At 46.9% G+C, this 17,306-nt stretch overlaps 1 protein-coding gene across 2 annotated transcripts in view; it reads left to right on the top strand.

Annotated features, from left to right (window-relative positions):
• LOC100768011 (lymphocyte antigen 6D) overlaps positions 1–13,514 on the top strand; it is a 40,699-nt gene extending 27,185 nt beyond the window's left edge. Inside the window, exons 1-3 of one of the 2 annotated variants that reach the window (XM_027403821.2) lie at positions 9,618–9,669; positions 10,496–10,594; positions 11,226–13,514. In XM_027403821.2, coding sequence (XP_027259622.1) covers positions 9,618–9,669; positions 10,496–10,594; positions 11,226–11,410 — 336 coding nt within the window. In that variant the 3' untranslated portion in view covers positions 11,411–13,514. Of the gene's footprint in view, positions 1–9,617; positions 9,670–10,495; positions 10,595–11,225 lie in introns of those variants that run through there. The other variant, XR_003483044.2, reaches the window with a different exon arrangement.
• The last annotated feature ends 3,792 nt before the right edge of the window (positions 13,515–17,306 follow it).

Here is a 17,306-nt window from a genome sequence, read left to right as displayed (position 1 = left end):
CATCACCATCACCACCACCACCACCATCACCACCACCACCAAAATCACCATCACCACCACCACCACCATCACATCATCACCACCATCACTCCCAATCACCATCACCATCACCATCATCACCATCATCACCATCACCATCATCACCATCACCATCACCATCATCACCATCACCACCACTACACAGGTGCAATGCTAAGTGGTTAGAACTCCGGAGACCAATTAAACTACAATGACGTTTTCAGTAGAAGCTGCATAAAAGAAAAAAAAAAGGGATCAGATTTCTGGAAATGTCACCCTCCCCATTGAGGCAGAAGAAAGCTTCCAAAGGTGGCAGATAGGTAGATCATAGCAACATCACCAGAATGAATCAAAGCCAGAAGTCATGAAAAACTAGGTCCTTTTATTTGTGTTAGGGTCTCACTTTGTAGCCAAGGCTAGCCCTTGAATTCATAGCAATTCTCCTGTCTCAGTCTCTTAAGGAATGAGATTCCAGGTGCTAGCACCACACCCAGAGAAATCTTGATACACGGAATAGAGTCATTGGAGACTGGTGGGACTCTCACACTATTCCTGGACTAGGCGCACTGTGACAGTTAACTTCCAGCTAATTATCCCCATCACATTGGTTAGGTCGGGAAATGAGGCACACACCTGACTAACATGGCCATCATCATGCTTGAATAAGTGCCGGGGCTCAAGTCCAAGTGTTTAGGAGTCTGAAGGTCGAGATCTTAGCTAACACTTGATATTGACTCATGCTAGGCAAAGCTTGTAATATACTCCTCCATTCCTTTACCACTGTTAGTCAGAAAAGCCAACACGACTGACTCCATCTTTACCATGCCACCAGTCATATCATCCCTATTACCACCGGCATCACTACCACCATCACTGTTCCCACCACCATCACCACCATCGGCAATCACCTCCAATATTACTACCACCAACACAACTCCAAATACCACTATTACCACCATCACCATCATCACCATTACTACTCCCCCCCCACACCACAACTACCACCACCATTACCATTACTCCATCATCACTAACCATGAATAGTGTTATCACTTCTTCTGGGCAAAGAGCAAAGCCCAGCACTCCACAGAGTTGTTGACAAAGAAAATGAGTTAATTTATGTAAGACACTTACATGCACAACATTTGTGGCCACCTCTAAGCTGAGGTGGGTTCTCTACTTGGAGTTCCTTCCATTTCTTTCCAAGCAGCCAAAATGATTCATCCTTTGTAGTATTAAAACCTTGTTCTAGGAAGGTGACAGATTGAAAAGCAGCAGAAACCTATCTTCATTCCTAAATGACACTTGCACAACTGTCTGATGTGACTGGGTGCTGTGGTCTAGCACAGGCTGGCCAGTTCCACGCTCACTTAGATGGATGATTTTGGTCCATTTCAGGTCTTGGCACAGTAGCAACTACTTATGTCCTGGGGCAGACAGTCAGTCATATGAACTGAAAGCAGCTTGTGCACAGCTTTGTGGGGTCTGGAAGAGGCAACAGGACTCTGTTCTCCAAAACTTGGGGGTCTGTCTTCTCATAGGAGATTGCATCTTCTCATCTTGGACCCGAAGACCACCAGTCAGCCTCTCACTGAAGGGTGCCTCTAGGTGGCTCTTTTATTCCTGTCTCCTTTACTCACTTTTCATTTGTCTCTTCTGTTTCTCTTTTTGAGCCAGGCACCTAAAGTCTTGGACATTTCAAAGTAACCACATAAACAGGATGGTTAGAAAGTCACCACATCCAATCCAAGAGTAAACACTTAAGAAGTTGAGGGAGCAGTTGGGCAATGGCTAATGTGCTTATCTGCAAGCAGAGGCCTTGAGTTTGGATGCTCAGCTCCCATGTAAAAAGCCAGATTCAGTGGCGTGATCTATAGTCTTAGCTCAGGCTGTGGGGCATGGAAGTGGAGACAAGCATATATATATATATAAAGAGAGAGAGAGAGAGAGAGAGAGAGAGAGAGAGAGAGAGAGAGTTTGCTGAGCAAGCATTCTAACCTATCCATGAATTCCAGGTTCAGTGACACACTGCCTCAGCAAGAAAAGTAGGGAGAGTGATTGAGGGGGACTCTCAGAATCACCACACGGTTGGACTCAAATGTTCCATTTTCAATTCAAAGGATCATAAGGTTTATAAAGAAACATAAACATGGCCCATTCGAAGACCCAATACCAAAAAATTAACAGAAAATTCACTTGAGAATGACCAGAGGCAGATGCTAAAATGACTATCCTAAAAATGCCCAGAAAACTGAAGATGTGGGAACAGCCCAGAAAGGACACAAGAAGACACTCTGAAGCTGAGAAGTAAAACTTGTGAAATAGACAACTGATGTAGGAGCCAAAGGCAGATCTGAGGGAAATCAAAACTCCAGTGACTGAGCCAAGAGTAGAACTATGGATTAGTAGACTGAGCAGAGCCTGAGATCCAAGGTTGCCACCAGACAGACCAAAGGATACACTGTAGGATCCAGGAAGCAGAAGAATGAGAGAAAGGGCTAGAGGGATTGTTGGGAGTCCCAGTTTGATAAAAGAATGAATACCAACAGCCAAGAAGTTCAGTGGATCCTAAGATGGCCACATAGAGACCACACTGAGACATTACAACCCAATATCCGAAAGCTGAAGACAAAGACAATTTCAAAGTAGCATGTGAAAAAGAACTCTTCACATACAAGGGTCCTTAGGAAGGCTGTCCACACATTTCCCACAGACCCTTTGGAGGCAGAAGGTCACAGTGGGTTACAGATTGCTAAAGTGTTGAAAGGGGGAAAAAAACCTCTCAAATCCAACTCCTAAATTCAGCATCTTGTTCTTTAGGAATATGAGAGAAGTTAAGGCATTCCTAGACAGGCATTAGCTGGGGGAGGTTGTCACTGCTGGGCCTGCCCTGCAGGCAGCACTCAAGGGAGTCTTGTAATGAAAGAGCTTTGCATGGCAGCCAAAAGCCATAGGAAGAATCAAGATCTCAGTAAAGGGAAGTGTGTGGACAATTAGGAAATAACATGAATGGCGGGATGTGACTCCAGTTTCCCTACAAGATTCATGAGACTATGGGGCCTGAAGGAAATTATTCTAAAATTGCCATTGTTAGGGTCTAAAAGCCATGAAAGATGGGCTTTGAGTAAGCCAAAAATTTACTTAGGAAAACTAGTATCAGGGAAGTGGCAGGGTTCAGGCTCCAAACTGTGTCCCTGAGCCAGGGGTAACAGCCGGTTTTAATGGGGGAAACCACAAAGAGGCAGCTCCAGAGTCCCATCCAATCATAATGTAATATGGGAGAAGCAGTTGGGACTTTCCATGGTGACACACTTTCAGCCTATCAGGGCGTTCTGTGATTTGGTGGTTCGGACCAGCTCTGGGCCAACAATCAGATGGGGATGGAATGTTTGTGGTTTATACTTGTGCGAGGGTCTGGGGAGGGGGCTGCAGCCTGCCTCAGGAAATTGTGGGTAGCAGCTCAGGGCAAAACAGCAAAACTGGGACAAAATGGAGTTTCCGATGCTAACACCATTGCTGTAATTTGGTTTGGAAACCCACATTTTGTATTCTACACACTGCAGAGATTAGTGAATTGAAACAATGGTTAATTTATGGTTTGGGATGCATGGTTGGATATAATGTAATGTCAGGATGCCAATAACTAGACCGGGCTGAGGATAGACCCCTAAAGGACAGCGGTTTTACATGCTGTTGAAGTTGTGTGTGTACAATATTGGTGCAGAGTGTTACTTTATGGTGTTTGATGTAACCGCAAAGAATTGCTACACCATGTGCTTATATGAGTGTCACTGTGAAAATCAACTAAACAGAAAGACTCTGTAATCAGGATACATGGAACAAAATGAGAAGATATTTAGAAAGCAAATAGCAAAATGAAACAAAAAACCTCATTATCAATAGATGCCATACTAAGTGAGTCCCTGCTACCCTATTAAAGACAATCAGCCAATCAGTGGAGACTGGGCTGGTGAAGTGGATCACAGGACAATGCTCTGGTCTTACAGGTGTGAAGAGCTGAGTTTGGATCTCCAGAGCTGTGGAGTGGGTGTGGCAGTCCAGTGGTAATCCCAGCATTCCAAAGGTAGAGATGGGGGATCCCTGGAGTGAGCTCTGGGTTAGGTTGAGAGGCCCTGCCTCAATAAATAAGGTGGAGACTGACGGAGACAAACTATTGATGTCAGCCTCAGGCATCCACATGTGTGCACACACCAGCTCACACACATGTGAGTAAACACACATACAACATGCATACTACATTTACATACAAAAAAGAGATGGAGGCTGTCAGAATTTGCTTTAAAAAATGATTCAACTATGCACTGTCTGTGAGAGACTCACCTTATCTGTCTGTCTGTCTCTTGCAGAGGTTCTCAATCTGTGGGGCATGACCTCTGTCAAATCTCTATCTTCAAAAATATTTGCATTATAATTCATAACATTAACAAAATTGCAGCTATGAAATAGTAAAATATAATTTTATGGTCAGAGGTCACCACAACTTGAGGACCTGTATTAAGGGGTGGCATCATACAGAAGGTTGGGAGCCACTGATCTATCATCGATACCAATCTATCTATCTATCTATCTATCTATCTATCTATCTATCTATCTATCTATCTATCTGTGCTGGGGCAAAATCCTGGGCCTTGTGCATGCTAGACAAGTTTTTACTACTGAGCCACACTCCCCTGGCTCAAAATTCTCTTGAGATACAGAAATATAAACAGGTTGAAAGTGAATAGAATGCAGAAAATTTTAGGCAGAAGGGAGCCAAATGGCAACTTTGGCAGATAGAAACAAGCCAGAAGGATTGACTCTAGGCAAAGAAGGTGCACATTAAAGCCATAGCACAGCAAGAAGATGCATCAATGACAAATACTTGAGAGCCTGGTAACACACCCTCAGAATAGATGTGAACACAGGACTTGCTACATGATGAACCAGGAGGGAATAAAACAAACCAGGTTGCAAAAAGACAAAAGCTGAACTGGGATTTGGCTCAGTTGGTAGAGTTCATGCCTAGCATGCACTAAGGTGTACATTTGATCAGTTCTGCATAAAATGGCAATGATGGTGTCTTCCTGTAATCCCAACACTGGGGAGGTAGAGGCAGGAGGATCAGACATTCAAGACCACACTCTCAGCTACATACTGGGTTCAAGGTTGGCTTGATACCTGAAACACTTGAGAGGTCCCTGGAGGAGTCAAATCCATAGAGATAGAAAGTGTGATGGTGGGTCCCAGGGTCTTGAAAGGATGGTGGGTTTCAGTGTTTAATAGGGGCAATTTCTGTCTGGAGAGATGAAAGCATTTTGTGGATTAATGGATGGTGATGGTGGTTCCACATTAGTGATGAATGGATGATGGTGGTGGCTCAACATTAATGTGCTCACTGCCACTCAACTGTTTAATTAGCAACAAAGGCTTGTGTGTGTTTTTTTATCACCATAATAAAAACCAACTCACCACACTGTGGGGCAGTACACATTTGTGCTATCAGCTCTTTGGAGGCGGAGAGAGGAAGACCAATAATTGAAGTCCAGCCTGGACTACGAGAAACAGAAACAAAAACAAAAACAAAAACAAAAGCACTTCCAGAAAACAGACAGACACACCTTGTTTTAGTGCTACATCCTTGGTGAAGGCTGCATCAGGTCACAGTGACCTGGAGTCTCAGAGACTATACGTCCAGTAGGGATGGACCTGGACCAGTCTGTGAGGTGTGTGGGGTGACTGCTGACCATTATGGGCCACTCACATCCATACACTGCTTGCTGTGTATTGGGAAAGTCCAATGCTGGCATGGGGCCTTCAGAAGTGGGGATGGAAGCTAGAAGGCCTCTGTCATCCATTCTGTGGCAGAGCTGAACTCCTTGAGGAGCCCCCGTGCTTGCCATTTCATCATCAGCTGAATCCCCTCAAGACAGAAGCTCAGACCTGGGTCCACATCTTATTGGTCCACTTAGCCAAGTGGACAACCGATGGTTTAGCCACTTGTGGTGGCTAAGACCACAAATCCAACAGCCAGAAATAATGTTATACACTTATTCCTTACACTTCTGAGGTAAGGGCATGGTCCTCTGGGGCAAAATCACCTAAGCAGAGCTGCACACTCCTGCTTCTGGAGGGCAGCATCATTGCCCATCCTTCCAGCTTCTAGAAGCTTGTTCGATATATGCCCCCTTCTTGCTTCTGTCCTCAGATACCATGCAATGTTTTATGACCTTCCAGCCTCACCTGTGTGTGTGTGTGTGTGTGTGTGTGTGTGTGTTCATGTGGTACTCATACACATGTATGCACATGAACAGAGGTCAAAGTCAGTTGTAGGTCCTGTACATCTCTCTCTTTCTCTCTCTTATTGGTCCACTTAGCCAAGTGGACAACTGATGGTTTAGCCACTTGTGGTGGCTAAGACCACAAACCCAACAGCCTGAAATAATGCTATACACTTATTCCTTATACTTCTCTCCCTCCCCCTCTCCCTCTCCCTCTCCCTCTCCCTCTCCCTCTCTCTCTCTCTCTCTCTCCATCTGTCTCTGCCTGTCTGTTTATCTGTTTGTCTTTTTGAGACTCTGTCTCTCACTGGCCTGGAGATCACTAAGTAGGCTAGACTGACTGCCCCCCAAGCCTCAGAGATCCATCTATCTCCACTTCTCTAATGTTGGGATTATAAACACATACCACCACACAAACCCAGATTTTTCTTGTGGGTTCTGGAGATCAAACTCAGGACCTCATGCTTGCAAAGCAAACACTCTGCTGACTGAGCCATCTCCCTGCCCTCTGTTTCACCCCTATGAAGGTTCCATAATGACATTTAGGGCTTTCAGTGTCATCTCTCCTGCCTAAATCTTTAGTTTATTTCCATCTAGTCAATCACTTTTGGGTGAGGCAGTGCACCTACACTTCCTAGGCTTGGCATGTGGATGGTTCTGGGTGGGATGCAGACCTGCTGACTTTCTACTGTTCTGTGTAGGTTGTCTAGAGGACCAAGACAACAAACAGGCCTTGTAGGCTGGCAGTTATGACGGGTCAAGGTGTTGTCTAAGTCCCTTATCACAAATGTGTGTCTCAAAGGGCTAACCCCTGAGCCTTGTTAACCCAGAGGAGGTAATTATGACAGCAGAGTGGCTGAGGTCACACAGCCTTTAACCTTAGATAATTTTCCTGGGAAGTGCTATCAAGTCAGCCACTTCCCTGAGTGCATGGCCATGTGTAAAAGGCTCTCATTGCACAGCTGGCTCAGGAGCTGGAGGCCACTGTGCCTGGCTGCTGGCCAAGGTCTGGGTGGGATATTGATCCTGTCACTGGGGTTTCCTGAGTCCTGGCCTATGACAGGGTATGGTCACTAACATGTCTAAATATGGCTGGGACCCCAGGAGGGGAGCCAGACATAAGCTTTTGGCACAGCGGAATACTTTCCTTGTCCTGGGAGCCTCGAGTCTGTTGGGAAAATTCTCAGCAATGGGCAGATGCAGCTTCCAGGGGGAAGAAAGCCGTAACTCACAGCGCAGCATAGCTGGTTCCTTCTCCCTTTGGACGTTTCATTTCATTGCCATAAAATGGGAACAAAAATTTACATCCAGAATCCTGGAAGTTGGAAAGGAAGACCAATTTTTACACTTGGCATCACTGAATATAGAGCTGAGAACTGCTCAGCCTATGAACAGTCAATGGACACTAACCTGCTTCCAGAGCCCCGTGGCTCAGCATCTCCAGCCTTCTACTTCTAATATCCCCAGCCTATTGATGCCCAGCATCCCCAGTCCACTGACACCCAGCATCCCCAGTCCACTGACCCCCAGCATCCCCAGTCCACTGACCCCCAGCATCCCCAGTCCACTGACACCCAGCATCCCCAGTCCACTGACCCCAGCATCCCCAGTCCACTGGCCCCCAGCATCCCCAGTCCACTGACACCCAGCATCCCCAGTCCATTGGCCCCCAGCATCCCCAGTCCACTGACACCCAGCATCCCCAGTCCACTGACACCCAGCATCCCCAGTCCACTGGCCCCCAGCATCCCCAGTCCACTGACACCCAGCATCCCCAGTCCATTGGCCCCCAGCATCCCCAGTCCACTGACACCCAGCATCCCCAGTCCACTGACACCCAGCATCCCCAGTCCACTGGCCCCCAGCATCCCCAGCCTACTGGCCCCCAGCATCCCTAGCCAACAGTTCCCTAGCATCCCCAGTCCACTGGCCCCCAGCATCCCCAGATCAGTGTTCTCCATTGTGTGTCTTTTAGTTTTTCTGCATATGGTGTGAATGTTACTATGGATTCTTCTTCTGTCGTATGGCAGGCCATGTTGGGTACCCTCCCTGGACTTATTGGAGGATCTGAAGGGTTTGGAGGGGCTCTGAGGAGGTAGGTTTCATACCTTTCTGCCTCTTTCCCATTTTGTAATTGTGGACAGGGTCTGGTCCATGTAGAAACTTGTGGAGGAAAAGGTTTACTTTGGTTACACTTCCATACCACAGTCCATCTTCGAAGGCAATCAGGGAAGAAACTCAAATGGGGCAGGAAACAGAGGCAGGAACTGATGCAGGGGTCACTGAAGGGTGCTGGAGGAGTGCTGCTTACTGGTTTGCTCAGCCTGCTTTTTTTTTTTTTTTCAAGACAGGGTTTCTCAGTAGCTATGGAGCCAGTTCTGGAACTCGCTCTGTAGACCAGGCTGACCTCCAGCTCACAGAGATCCAACTGCCTTTGCTCCCAAGTGTCGGAATTAAAGGTGTGCACTACTACTGCCCAGCTCCAGCCTGCTTTCTTGTGAACCCAGGACTACCATCCCAGGGATGTCCCCATCCACAGTGGGCTGAGCCCTTCTCCAGCAGTCACTAATTAAGAAAATGACCTACAGGCTTGCTTACAGCCCTATTTTATGGAGGCATTTTCTCAACTGAGGCTCTCCCTCTCAGATGAGTCTAGCTTGTGGCAAGTTGACATAAAACTAGCCAGCATATGAACTGAATTCTATCCCCACAAATCCGTATGTTGAGGCCCCTAGCTCTCAGCTCCTCAGGTTAAGACTCTTGGAAACTGTCCTCTAAGAAGTACAGGGAAGTTACTTTGGTGGCCCAATCCCATCTCACAGGTTTCTGAAGAGGTTAGGAGTGACACTTGAGAACATGAGGGGAAAATGCCACCTATATAACAATGAGTGGAACTTTGAGAGGATGTCACCTATGGGTACTGTGACCTGGGGCTCCTTCCTCCTGCACCATGAGAAGACACTTTTCCAGTGTTTCAGTCCTGCCTGAAACATTTCCCAAGATGGACAAGGGACAGACAATAGTTCTTGGATGATGGCCTGGCTGGAATCAGGGCTACACAGCTGGCTGAGGTTTGGGTGGGAGCTTTGTAGGGAGCAGGAGAAAGAGAGGATGGGCATTGGGAAGAGGGTTTGGAGTGCTGGACAAAGCAATCTTGGAGGTATTGACCTTCCAACCACACCCCTAGAGGTGACACATGTATGTAGTCAGGGGAGAGAGACAGACTGAGGCCCCACCCACCACAGCAGAAGGGACTATAAAGACACTGGTTTAGTGCTAGCCGGGTACAGACACAAGCTCTGCTTGTCACCATTGCCCAAGATGAGGACTTGCCTGCTATGGTTGTTGCCCTTGATTCTTCTGGGCTCCTCAGGTGAGCCAGGAAGTAGGTACCTCTGTCCTAGGTCACCAGAACCCATTAGGACTGTGGCTTACATCCTGACCTGGCTGGACCTACCTACCCCCAGATGATGTGGTCCTGCTGTTCAGAGGAGGTGCTGGCTTTGGGGACAGGACTTGCTGGAGGTCTCACAGCCAGGCTGCCTGATCTGGGAATGTGACTATAGTCTAGCCATGGAACCCTTTTGTGGTACCTTTACTCACCTTAAAATTCTTTTAGTACATTAATATTCTCTCTCTCTCTCTCTCTCTCTCTCTCTCTCTGTGTGTGTGTGTGTGTGTGTGTGTGTGTGTGTGTATGCACTGCACATGTTCATACATGTGATCATGCCAAAGTGTGCACGTGGATGGAGGTCAGGGGACAACTTGTAGGACTTGATTCTCTTCTACAGGTGAGACTGAGCTCAGGTCTTCGGGCATGGCAGCAAGTGTCTCTACCCACTGAGCTATCTCACTAGTTTCACCTTTCCTAGTAAGTCTAGGTGTTCTGCTGGACTTGCTGTCTCTTTTGCAAAGTCTTGTAGAATTAGCATCATTTGGCTGGTGACCTTCTCCTGTAGCAGGCATATGACCACCAGCATGGACTGCTGGTTGCTTAGAGCTCTGGTTTCCTGGACTAGAGACAGGGCTCTATGTCCTGTGTCTCAGTGTGGCTGCCAAGAGGCTGTCCAAGTGCGTGACTGGAGAACAGAATGGGTTGCTTGGTGGTCGGTGCTTTCCACAGAACTGTCCATGCATCCTGTACTGTCTGGTGTGGCTATGGAGTGCTTCTGTCTCTGACCCCAGTTATGTCCTTCCAGCTCAGGCGCTGCGGTGTCACGAGTGTAATGCCATAGGGAACTGCTACAGCCCTTCATCTTGCAATAGCATGAGCCGCTACTGTTTGACCTCCTGGTATAGTAAGTACCTTGATCCTAGGTGGGTGGGTCAGGGTGGAACCTTCTATCTGGCACCTGGGAATGTCAGGATAAGACAAAGCTTTCTGGTAGAATTGGGGTACTGGGACAATATGGCTCTGAGAGTCCCCTCAATTGTTGAGGGATTTTGAGTGCTCTGCCCTCCCTTCAAAATGGAATCAACCATACTGTCTTAGAGTGGGTGGGATATTCCAAGTTAGCAACTGTATGTAGTGCAGCCATGTGAAATGTACAATTCTACCTGTTCCCAAGAGTGCTGGCTGTTCAGAAAGGAAAGCAGAGAAATACAGTGAGTGGGTAACCCTAGTCACATTCCTGAGCCTCTGACCTTGGGTCCCACATTGAGTCCTGATTCTGGTCATATTCTGAACCTTAACCTTGGTCACACTCAGAGCCTTGGTCTTCACTTTGAGCCCTGACCCTGGGTTACATACTAATCCTTAATCTTGGCCACATACTGAGCCCTGTTCCTGGTAACAACCTGAGTTTGACCCTCCTGACCTCTTGCTGTGTTTCCCTTTGAACTGGAGGTTGTAGGTGGCCTGGGTTGCTCATAGGGTCAGGAGTGGGTCTTATAGGTTTCAGTAAATGGCCCTCTGTCCTCTGTTTCCAGCACCCCCAGGTCAGCAAACGACCGTGACAAAAACATGTGCATTTACCTGTCCTGATATCCATCAGATCCAGAATAACTCCAAGGACTCCTGCTGCAACACAGACCTCTGCAACAGTACAGTGAGCCTCCATGCCAGCTGGGTGATGCTGACTCTCAGCATCTGCTTCATCTATCTCAGCCGATAGGCACAGATTTCCCTTGAACAAGGTGCAGGTCAGCCCTGGCATCAGCGTGCAATGCCCGCCATGTAACTTACAGCCCCGGGATACCTTGCCCTGGGATGGACCCTGCGGATTCTATCTTGGGACAACACGAACCCATCAGGACTTCAGGAGCTTTGTGAAATCCAGTCTATTCTGGAGCAAACAACATCCAGAACTAGGAGGTTGAGGGCAGGCTTTGTCCAGCTGTGGGTGAAGCCTGAAGCATTTCTGTTGTGGAATAACCCTTCTGTACATTGTGAAAAAGTGTTGCTCTCGTTATTATAAAAACCAGATTACCGATAGCTAGGTAAGATTTGGGGGCAGAGAGAATGCTGGGAAGAAGAAGGGCAGGGTTTGAGGAGTCTTGAGTCAGATGTGAAAGAAGCAACATGGGAAGTTCATAGATGAGGTAAACAAACCTCAGGGCAGCACACAGATTAATAGACATGGATTGATTTCAGTTGTAAGAGCTGACTGGAGATAAGCCTAAGCTATTGGCCGGGCATTTATAATTAATATTAAATCTCTATGTGGTTATTTGGAAGCAGCTGCTGGGACACAGAGAAACTCTGCCTACACATTTCCTCCCTTGTCTGCCTGTGGTCCAGCTTCAGGACTCTGTTGGTCAGCTCTAGTGATTGATTGTACGTCCTTCATCAAAGAGAAGCTGCCTCCTTCCAGTGTGTGTCTGCCTCATGTCTGAAAGCCTGGTCAACACCATGCCCCGATGAGGAGAATGGACTTGGGAACTGAATTCTAGGCTGGAAGCAGTTTGGGTGGGTAGCCCCATGGCTGGATTCTCCCTAACTTTCCAGACCTGTGTAGAACAGAGAATGAATTCATGCTTGTCGTTTACTTCACATCCTTGTTCCATTTCACTACTTTTACTATGGTGTTTCCCATAGATTGTCCTAATCTAAACCTGATCAAAAGGCACCCATGTGGTGATGCTCCCACCTTATTGTACAAGACTGCTGCTGCAAGACACCAGACCAGTGTACTGGAAATGACAGAGAGCTGAACTCAGGTGACCTCCCACTGGTCACCTCATCAGGGGCCAAAGAGCAATTCTAGTTCATGGACGCAGATGGGCTGTTCCTGGACAGATGGTTGTTCAGGAAGGGCAGAGCTAGCCAAGAGCTCAGTCATACTTGGTGCTGATCACAGGGTCCTAGAAAACGGCAGACCTCTGCTGGAAAGTGGGGTGTGGAGCTGAACTTTTGTAGGCTATGGTTTCTTGAAACCACAGGACTCCAACAGAAGGGAGGTCATCAGGTGAGAGCAGGGCATGCAAGATGGTGTGCGGAGCTGCGTGAGGGGCCTTGTTGTTCCTGAAATGAGGATTTCCACAAATGCCCTGTCTGGCTTCTAAGCTCATTAGGTCAATGGGCTGCTTGTGCCCAGCATCCTGTGACTGGGGCTTCCTTAGCCATACTCTTCCTAGAATCCAGGCATTCCTCGGCTTTTTTGGCAAAGTGGACATGTGCTGGGGACCAACTGGCACTGAGCCACCCACACCTGAGGCTGATGCCACAGAAATGTGGAGACTGGGTCAGGGGGCTGGTATTCCATAGGCTCCAGAGGCCCACAAAATTTACTTAACTGCAGTGTCCGTCCTTCAAGCATCACTAAAGGATGGTTTTCCATGCTGTTGCCACTCACATCCACTACCCACTGGCAGGATCAACCCAACCTGGGAGGGGCCACCCCATGCTGCCATTCACTCCCATGTCCTTAGGCACAGGCCCTAATTTCTCTGGGCTCCTACTTGCTTATCCATAAAATGAGAACATGAGACTTTGTGGCAAAAAATAAAAAATAAAAACAACAAATTAAGGCCTGAGGATGCAGTTCAGATGGTAGAGTACTTGCTTTGTAATGTGTGACTCCCCAGGTTCCATCCTCAGAGCTTTGTCAACAGAACCTTGCAGTGACCTTCTGTAACTCCAGCACTTGGGAGATGGAAGCAGAAAGACCAGAAGGTCAAGGTTATCTTTGGCCTCACAGCAAGCTTGAAGTCACATGAGGCTGATTTAGTCGACATGAGACTTTGTCTCTAAATAAATAAAAAAATGAAAAAACCCAACTGTGCTGCCATATAGTCTCATTATATGTCACTTATATAACTGTAACAATCTGTTATCTGTTGTTGTGACAGTGTTTCCTAACTACCGGCAAGATCTTTACAGTACCACTTTTTGGATTTATGGGGATGATGAAGACAATGGAGGTTGAACCACAGACAGGGTCAGGCTACATGGCTGCTCCTAGAGCTGGAGCTGAACATCTCCTAGGCAGGACACACCACTGAGCATCTCTGCTAGGTGCTCACTCACCAGCCTGGGTATGCATGGTGCTCAGAGCTATGACTTAGACTAACACTCTGTCTGGGGTTGTTGGCCAGACACTGAGGGTGGAAGGGGTTTCTCAGTGCAGATCGCTGATCGTCCAAGGAAAGGAGCCCGCCTGCGCTGCTGAAGTCACCCTAGCTAGTTGCAGCCAGCTACCTTAGCCTCTAAATCCAGAGTGTTCCTCTCTTGTCAGTTGGTATCTTTGTGAATCAGTGTAATTGATTTCTCAGTTCTCTAAATTCCCTGTTCCTTATCTTATCTATGATCATTTTTCTTTTCTTCTCTTCTTTAAAGCAACTTCCGAAGGTTCTTGGGATAAAGGTCGTCTGATTGCCAAACTGATTTCGTTGTCTGTTTGAAATGTTTCATCCTGTCCTCTTGAACAGACACTGAGCTGGACACAAACTGCCTCTGTGTGCTGACATTTAATGGTGCCCCAAGGTATCTTCTAGGTCATTTGTCTTTGCTTCCTATGGGCTTTTAATACATTTCTGTCATTATTGACCTTCTATGAAGAAACTGAGAATGCTGGCCTTGGGTAAAATTGCTTAATCCATGGCCCACTTGATATTGACATGTAGGATTGCTCATGTCAGCACACAGTGAGGAAGAGAACAGAATGTGGGGATGCTCACACTGTCACAAAATCAAGACTGTAGGCCCAATTATTATAAGTCAGGGGCATCTGGGCATTGTGTCTGTAGGGTGTATTTAAAAAACAAGATAGGCAGGACCCTTACACACTCCTATGTCACTCTGTTTACTGCACTATGAGCAATAATCCCACTGAGTGTTTGTACATAGAGTCAACCTTCCTGACGTCTGGCCTACACAACGGGTGGTGCTGCACCTCAATGTGTCCTTGTCTTATCATAAGCAATTACATCACATCTATATTTGACAATCCCCCCAAAACCAGGCTCATCATGCTAGCACATCTTTCTGTAGCTTAGATTTGCAGTGGAGTTACCCTGAGAGCGAAGACTCCCCTTTCACTGACACATGGTTTAGTGCCTGGCACAGAGTGTTTTCAGCAAATATGTATTTGCTGGGCACATAAACAAGCGGGGCTTCACTACTTTCAGTTTTATAGGCAATGACACTGCTGACCAATATTCTACATAGAATAAAAGGCCAATGAGCGTCCGTTCTTAAAATGTGGTCATATTTCTGCAAGGAAAGCTTGGAGGATGTATAGAGCAAGGCGACTCCACTCCAGCTTTGAGGCAAATGCTACCATGGATACTACAGAAGTTGTCCTTAGGGCCCTCGTGAAGCAGGTACTCTGGAAGTGCTGACAATCTTCCTACATCCAACCGTTTCAAATATTCAAAATCATGTCAAAGTGCATCTCTGGGATGCAGAAAATACACAGCATCTTCTGGAGCCTGTAAGGAGGAGGAACCTGGAGAAGGCATCTGCCAGGACAGAAACCCAGTTAGCAGGCCCTGGTGTGGACACACTTGCCACTTGTGAGTGTTCAGTGGCCTGATATCTAAGGTGAAAGATAAGTGCTTGGGGATAGAGAGCTGGCTCAGTGCTCGTCTAGAGGACCTGAGTTCAGTTCCCAGCACCTACATGACAGCTCACACTTGCCTGTAACTCCAAGATCTGACACTCTCACACAGACATACATGCAGGCAAAACACCAATGCAAATAAAAAAATAAATTATGCTTTTTAAAAAAGATAAGGGGATGAGTCTGGTTAGGAATTGGAATGGAAACCCCACAGAGGGCCTCACTCCCCAGGACTATGAATTCCCAAGAAGGTACAGCAGCACCTGTCCACTCACAGGAGCAGAAGGAAGTCTCTTCCTTTTTAAATATACAATAAATTTTATTAGGATACACTTAGGCATGTGTGGGAACTCCATCTGCTTTATTGTCCTGAAACTGCTCCTAAATGCAGAGAAACAAACCCATTAAAGCAAAATCATATCCCATATCCCATATCCTATATCCCAGGTAACAAAGCAAGTCCAACTCAAGGTATCAGGAGTGGTCAAGGATAGTTAAGACCCTGTACACTGTTAGATGCAAGCTGATTTGTCTGTGGACACTCTGCTGTTTGTCCTGGCAGAGATGATGGGAGAAGGGACTTCTGAAGATTAATGACCTGTTACTTTGTTTGTTTGTTTTGTTTTGTTTTTTAAGCCATTGTCAGGAATACAGAAGGTTTCTCTTTTCTTCTTCTAAGCCCTTTGTGTCAAAATAAAACCTTGTTGTTATCTTGGGTGGCCTACTTGGGAGTAGCATAGTGTCTCTGGCACAGCTCCTGTCTGTGGTGACAGTTATTTCTGTCATCATCTTCTTATTCCTTTGAACACAATCAGGGCGTTGCATGTCATCTTTTCTATCCCCGGGGAAAGAAAGGTCATCATCTGGGAAATATCTCTGACCCAGGTCTGGCCCGCGTGAAACTTGAAGTGAGTGTGGCCTGTCATATCTGCAGAAAGCTGTCTGCCATGGACAGTGTACCCCCTGGCACTAGAGGCTTGTAGCACAAGGCTTCCTCAGAAATGAGAAGGGGAGAATGATTCATAGTCCCAGGCTGAATGGCTCTTGCACAATTCTTCCCCAAGCTCCAAACATGGACTTCTAAGCTAAAGAAACAACTTCAACCCTCAGGTGCCCCTCTCTTACACTTTTTGCAGCTGCCTTGAAGTCTTGGTCCCTCCCTCCCTCCTTTCCTGAAGCCTGAATTCAATGCCTCAGGCAATGCATTAAGAATATCATATTTTTGTTGAGGAAATGCATGTCTCTGGAGTCTCAGATAAACCCCTATTAAACTGTTGACAGCAGCCCCTTCACAGAGCCATTGACAGGAGCAGGGCAGCCATAGGGGAAGGGCTGGTCGCTTATAAATGATTTCTTTGAGAGAGTTTTATTTGCTCACAAGTTGGCAGAGGGGGGAAATTGATTATTTGAGATTTCTGGTTGAAGAAATGTTTGAGTTCATTGGATGTTACACGGCAGGATCCTCAGTAACTGGGGCAAGCGTTAAAATCACACTTGCCTCATCCATTTCCTCCTCTGGGTTGTCCGTGTCTTGACTGGAGTCCTACATTTTTAGGTGGACCTGAGAGAAGACCAAGGCAGCAAGGATGAGGATGTCTGCAGCTCACTGCTATTAACTAGGGAGTTTTCAACACTCCCTTCTTTATACCTTGGGTAGAGAAGCAGTCCCTGCAGAGAAGTAGGTGAATGCCCTTACACGGGATTAAGGCTTATTTATTTCCTTATTGAGGGTTTTTTAGGGGACAGGGTCTCAGATTGACCAGGAGTTTATGACATAGCCCAAGATGGCTGGGAGCAGGAGCATGCAGGAATCCTGTCTCAGTCTTTTGAGTGCTGAAATTACAGCCATGAGCCATCCCCTAGTCAAACAGTCCATATATAATATAGCCCCTGAAGAAATACTCTTTGGAAAAGTGGAAGACAGTCCCCAGCCCATCTACATAACACAGATAACAGATGTTGGAGTCTAGAGAATCCAGGGGCTGCAGAACCCAGTGTCAAGTGTTTG

The sequence above is a fragment of the Cricetulus griseus genome, chromosome 2, assembly GCF_003668045.3.
Source record: "Cricetulus griseus strain 17A/GY chromosome 2, alternate assembly CriGri-PICRH-1.0, whole genome shotgun sequence".
NCBI classification, from domain to species: Eukaryota; Metazoa; Chordata; class Mammalia; order Rodentia; family Cricetidae; genus Cricetulus; species Cricetulus griseus.
Note: the sequence above shows the minus strand (reverse complement) of the source record. Positions and strands in the feature narration are given on the sequence as shown.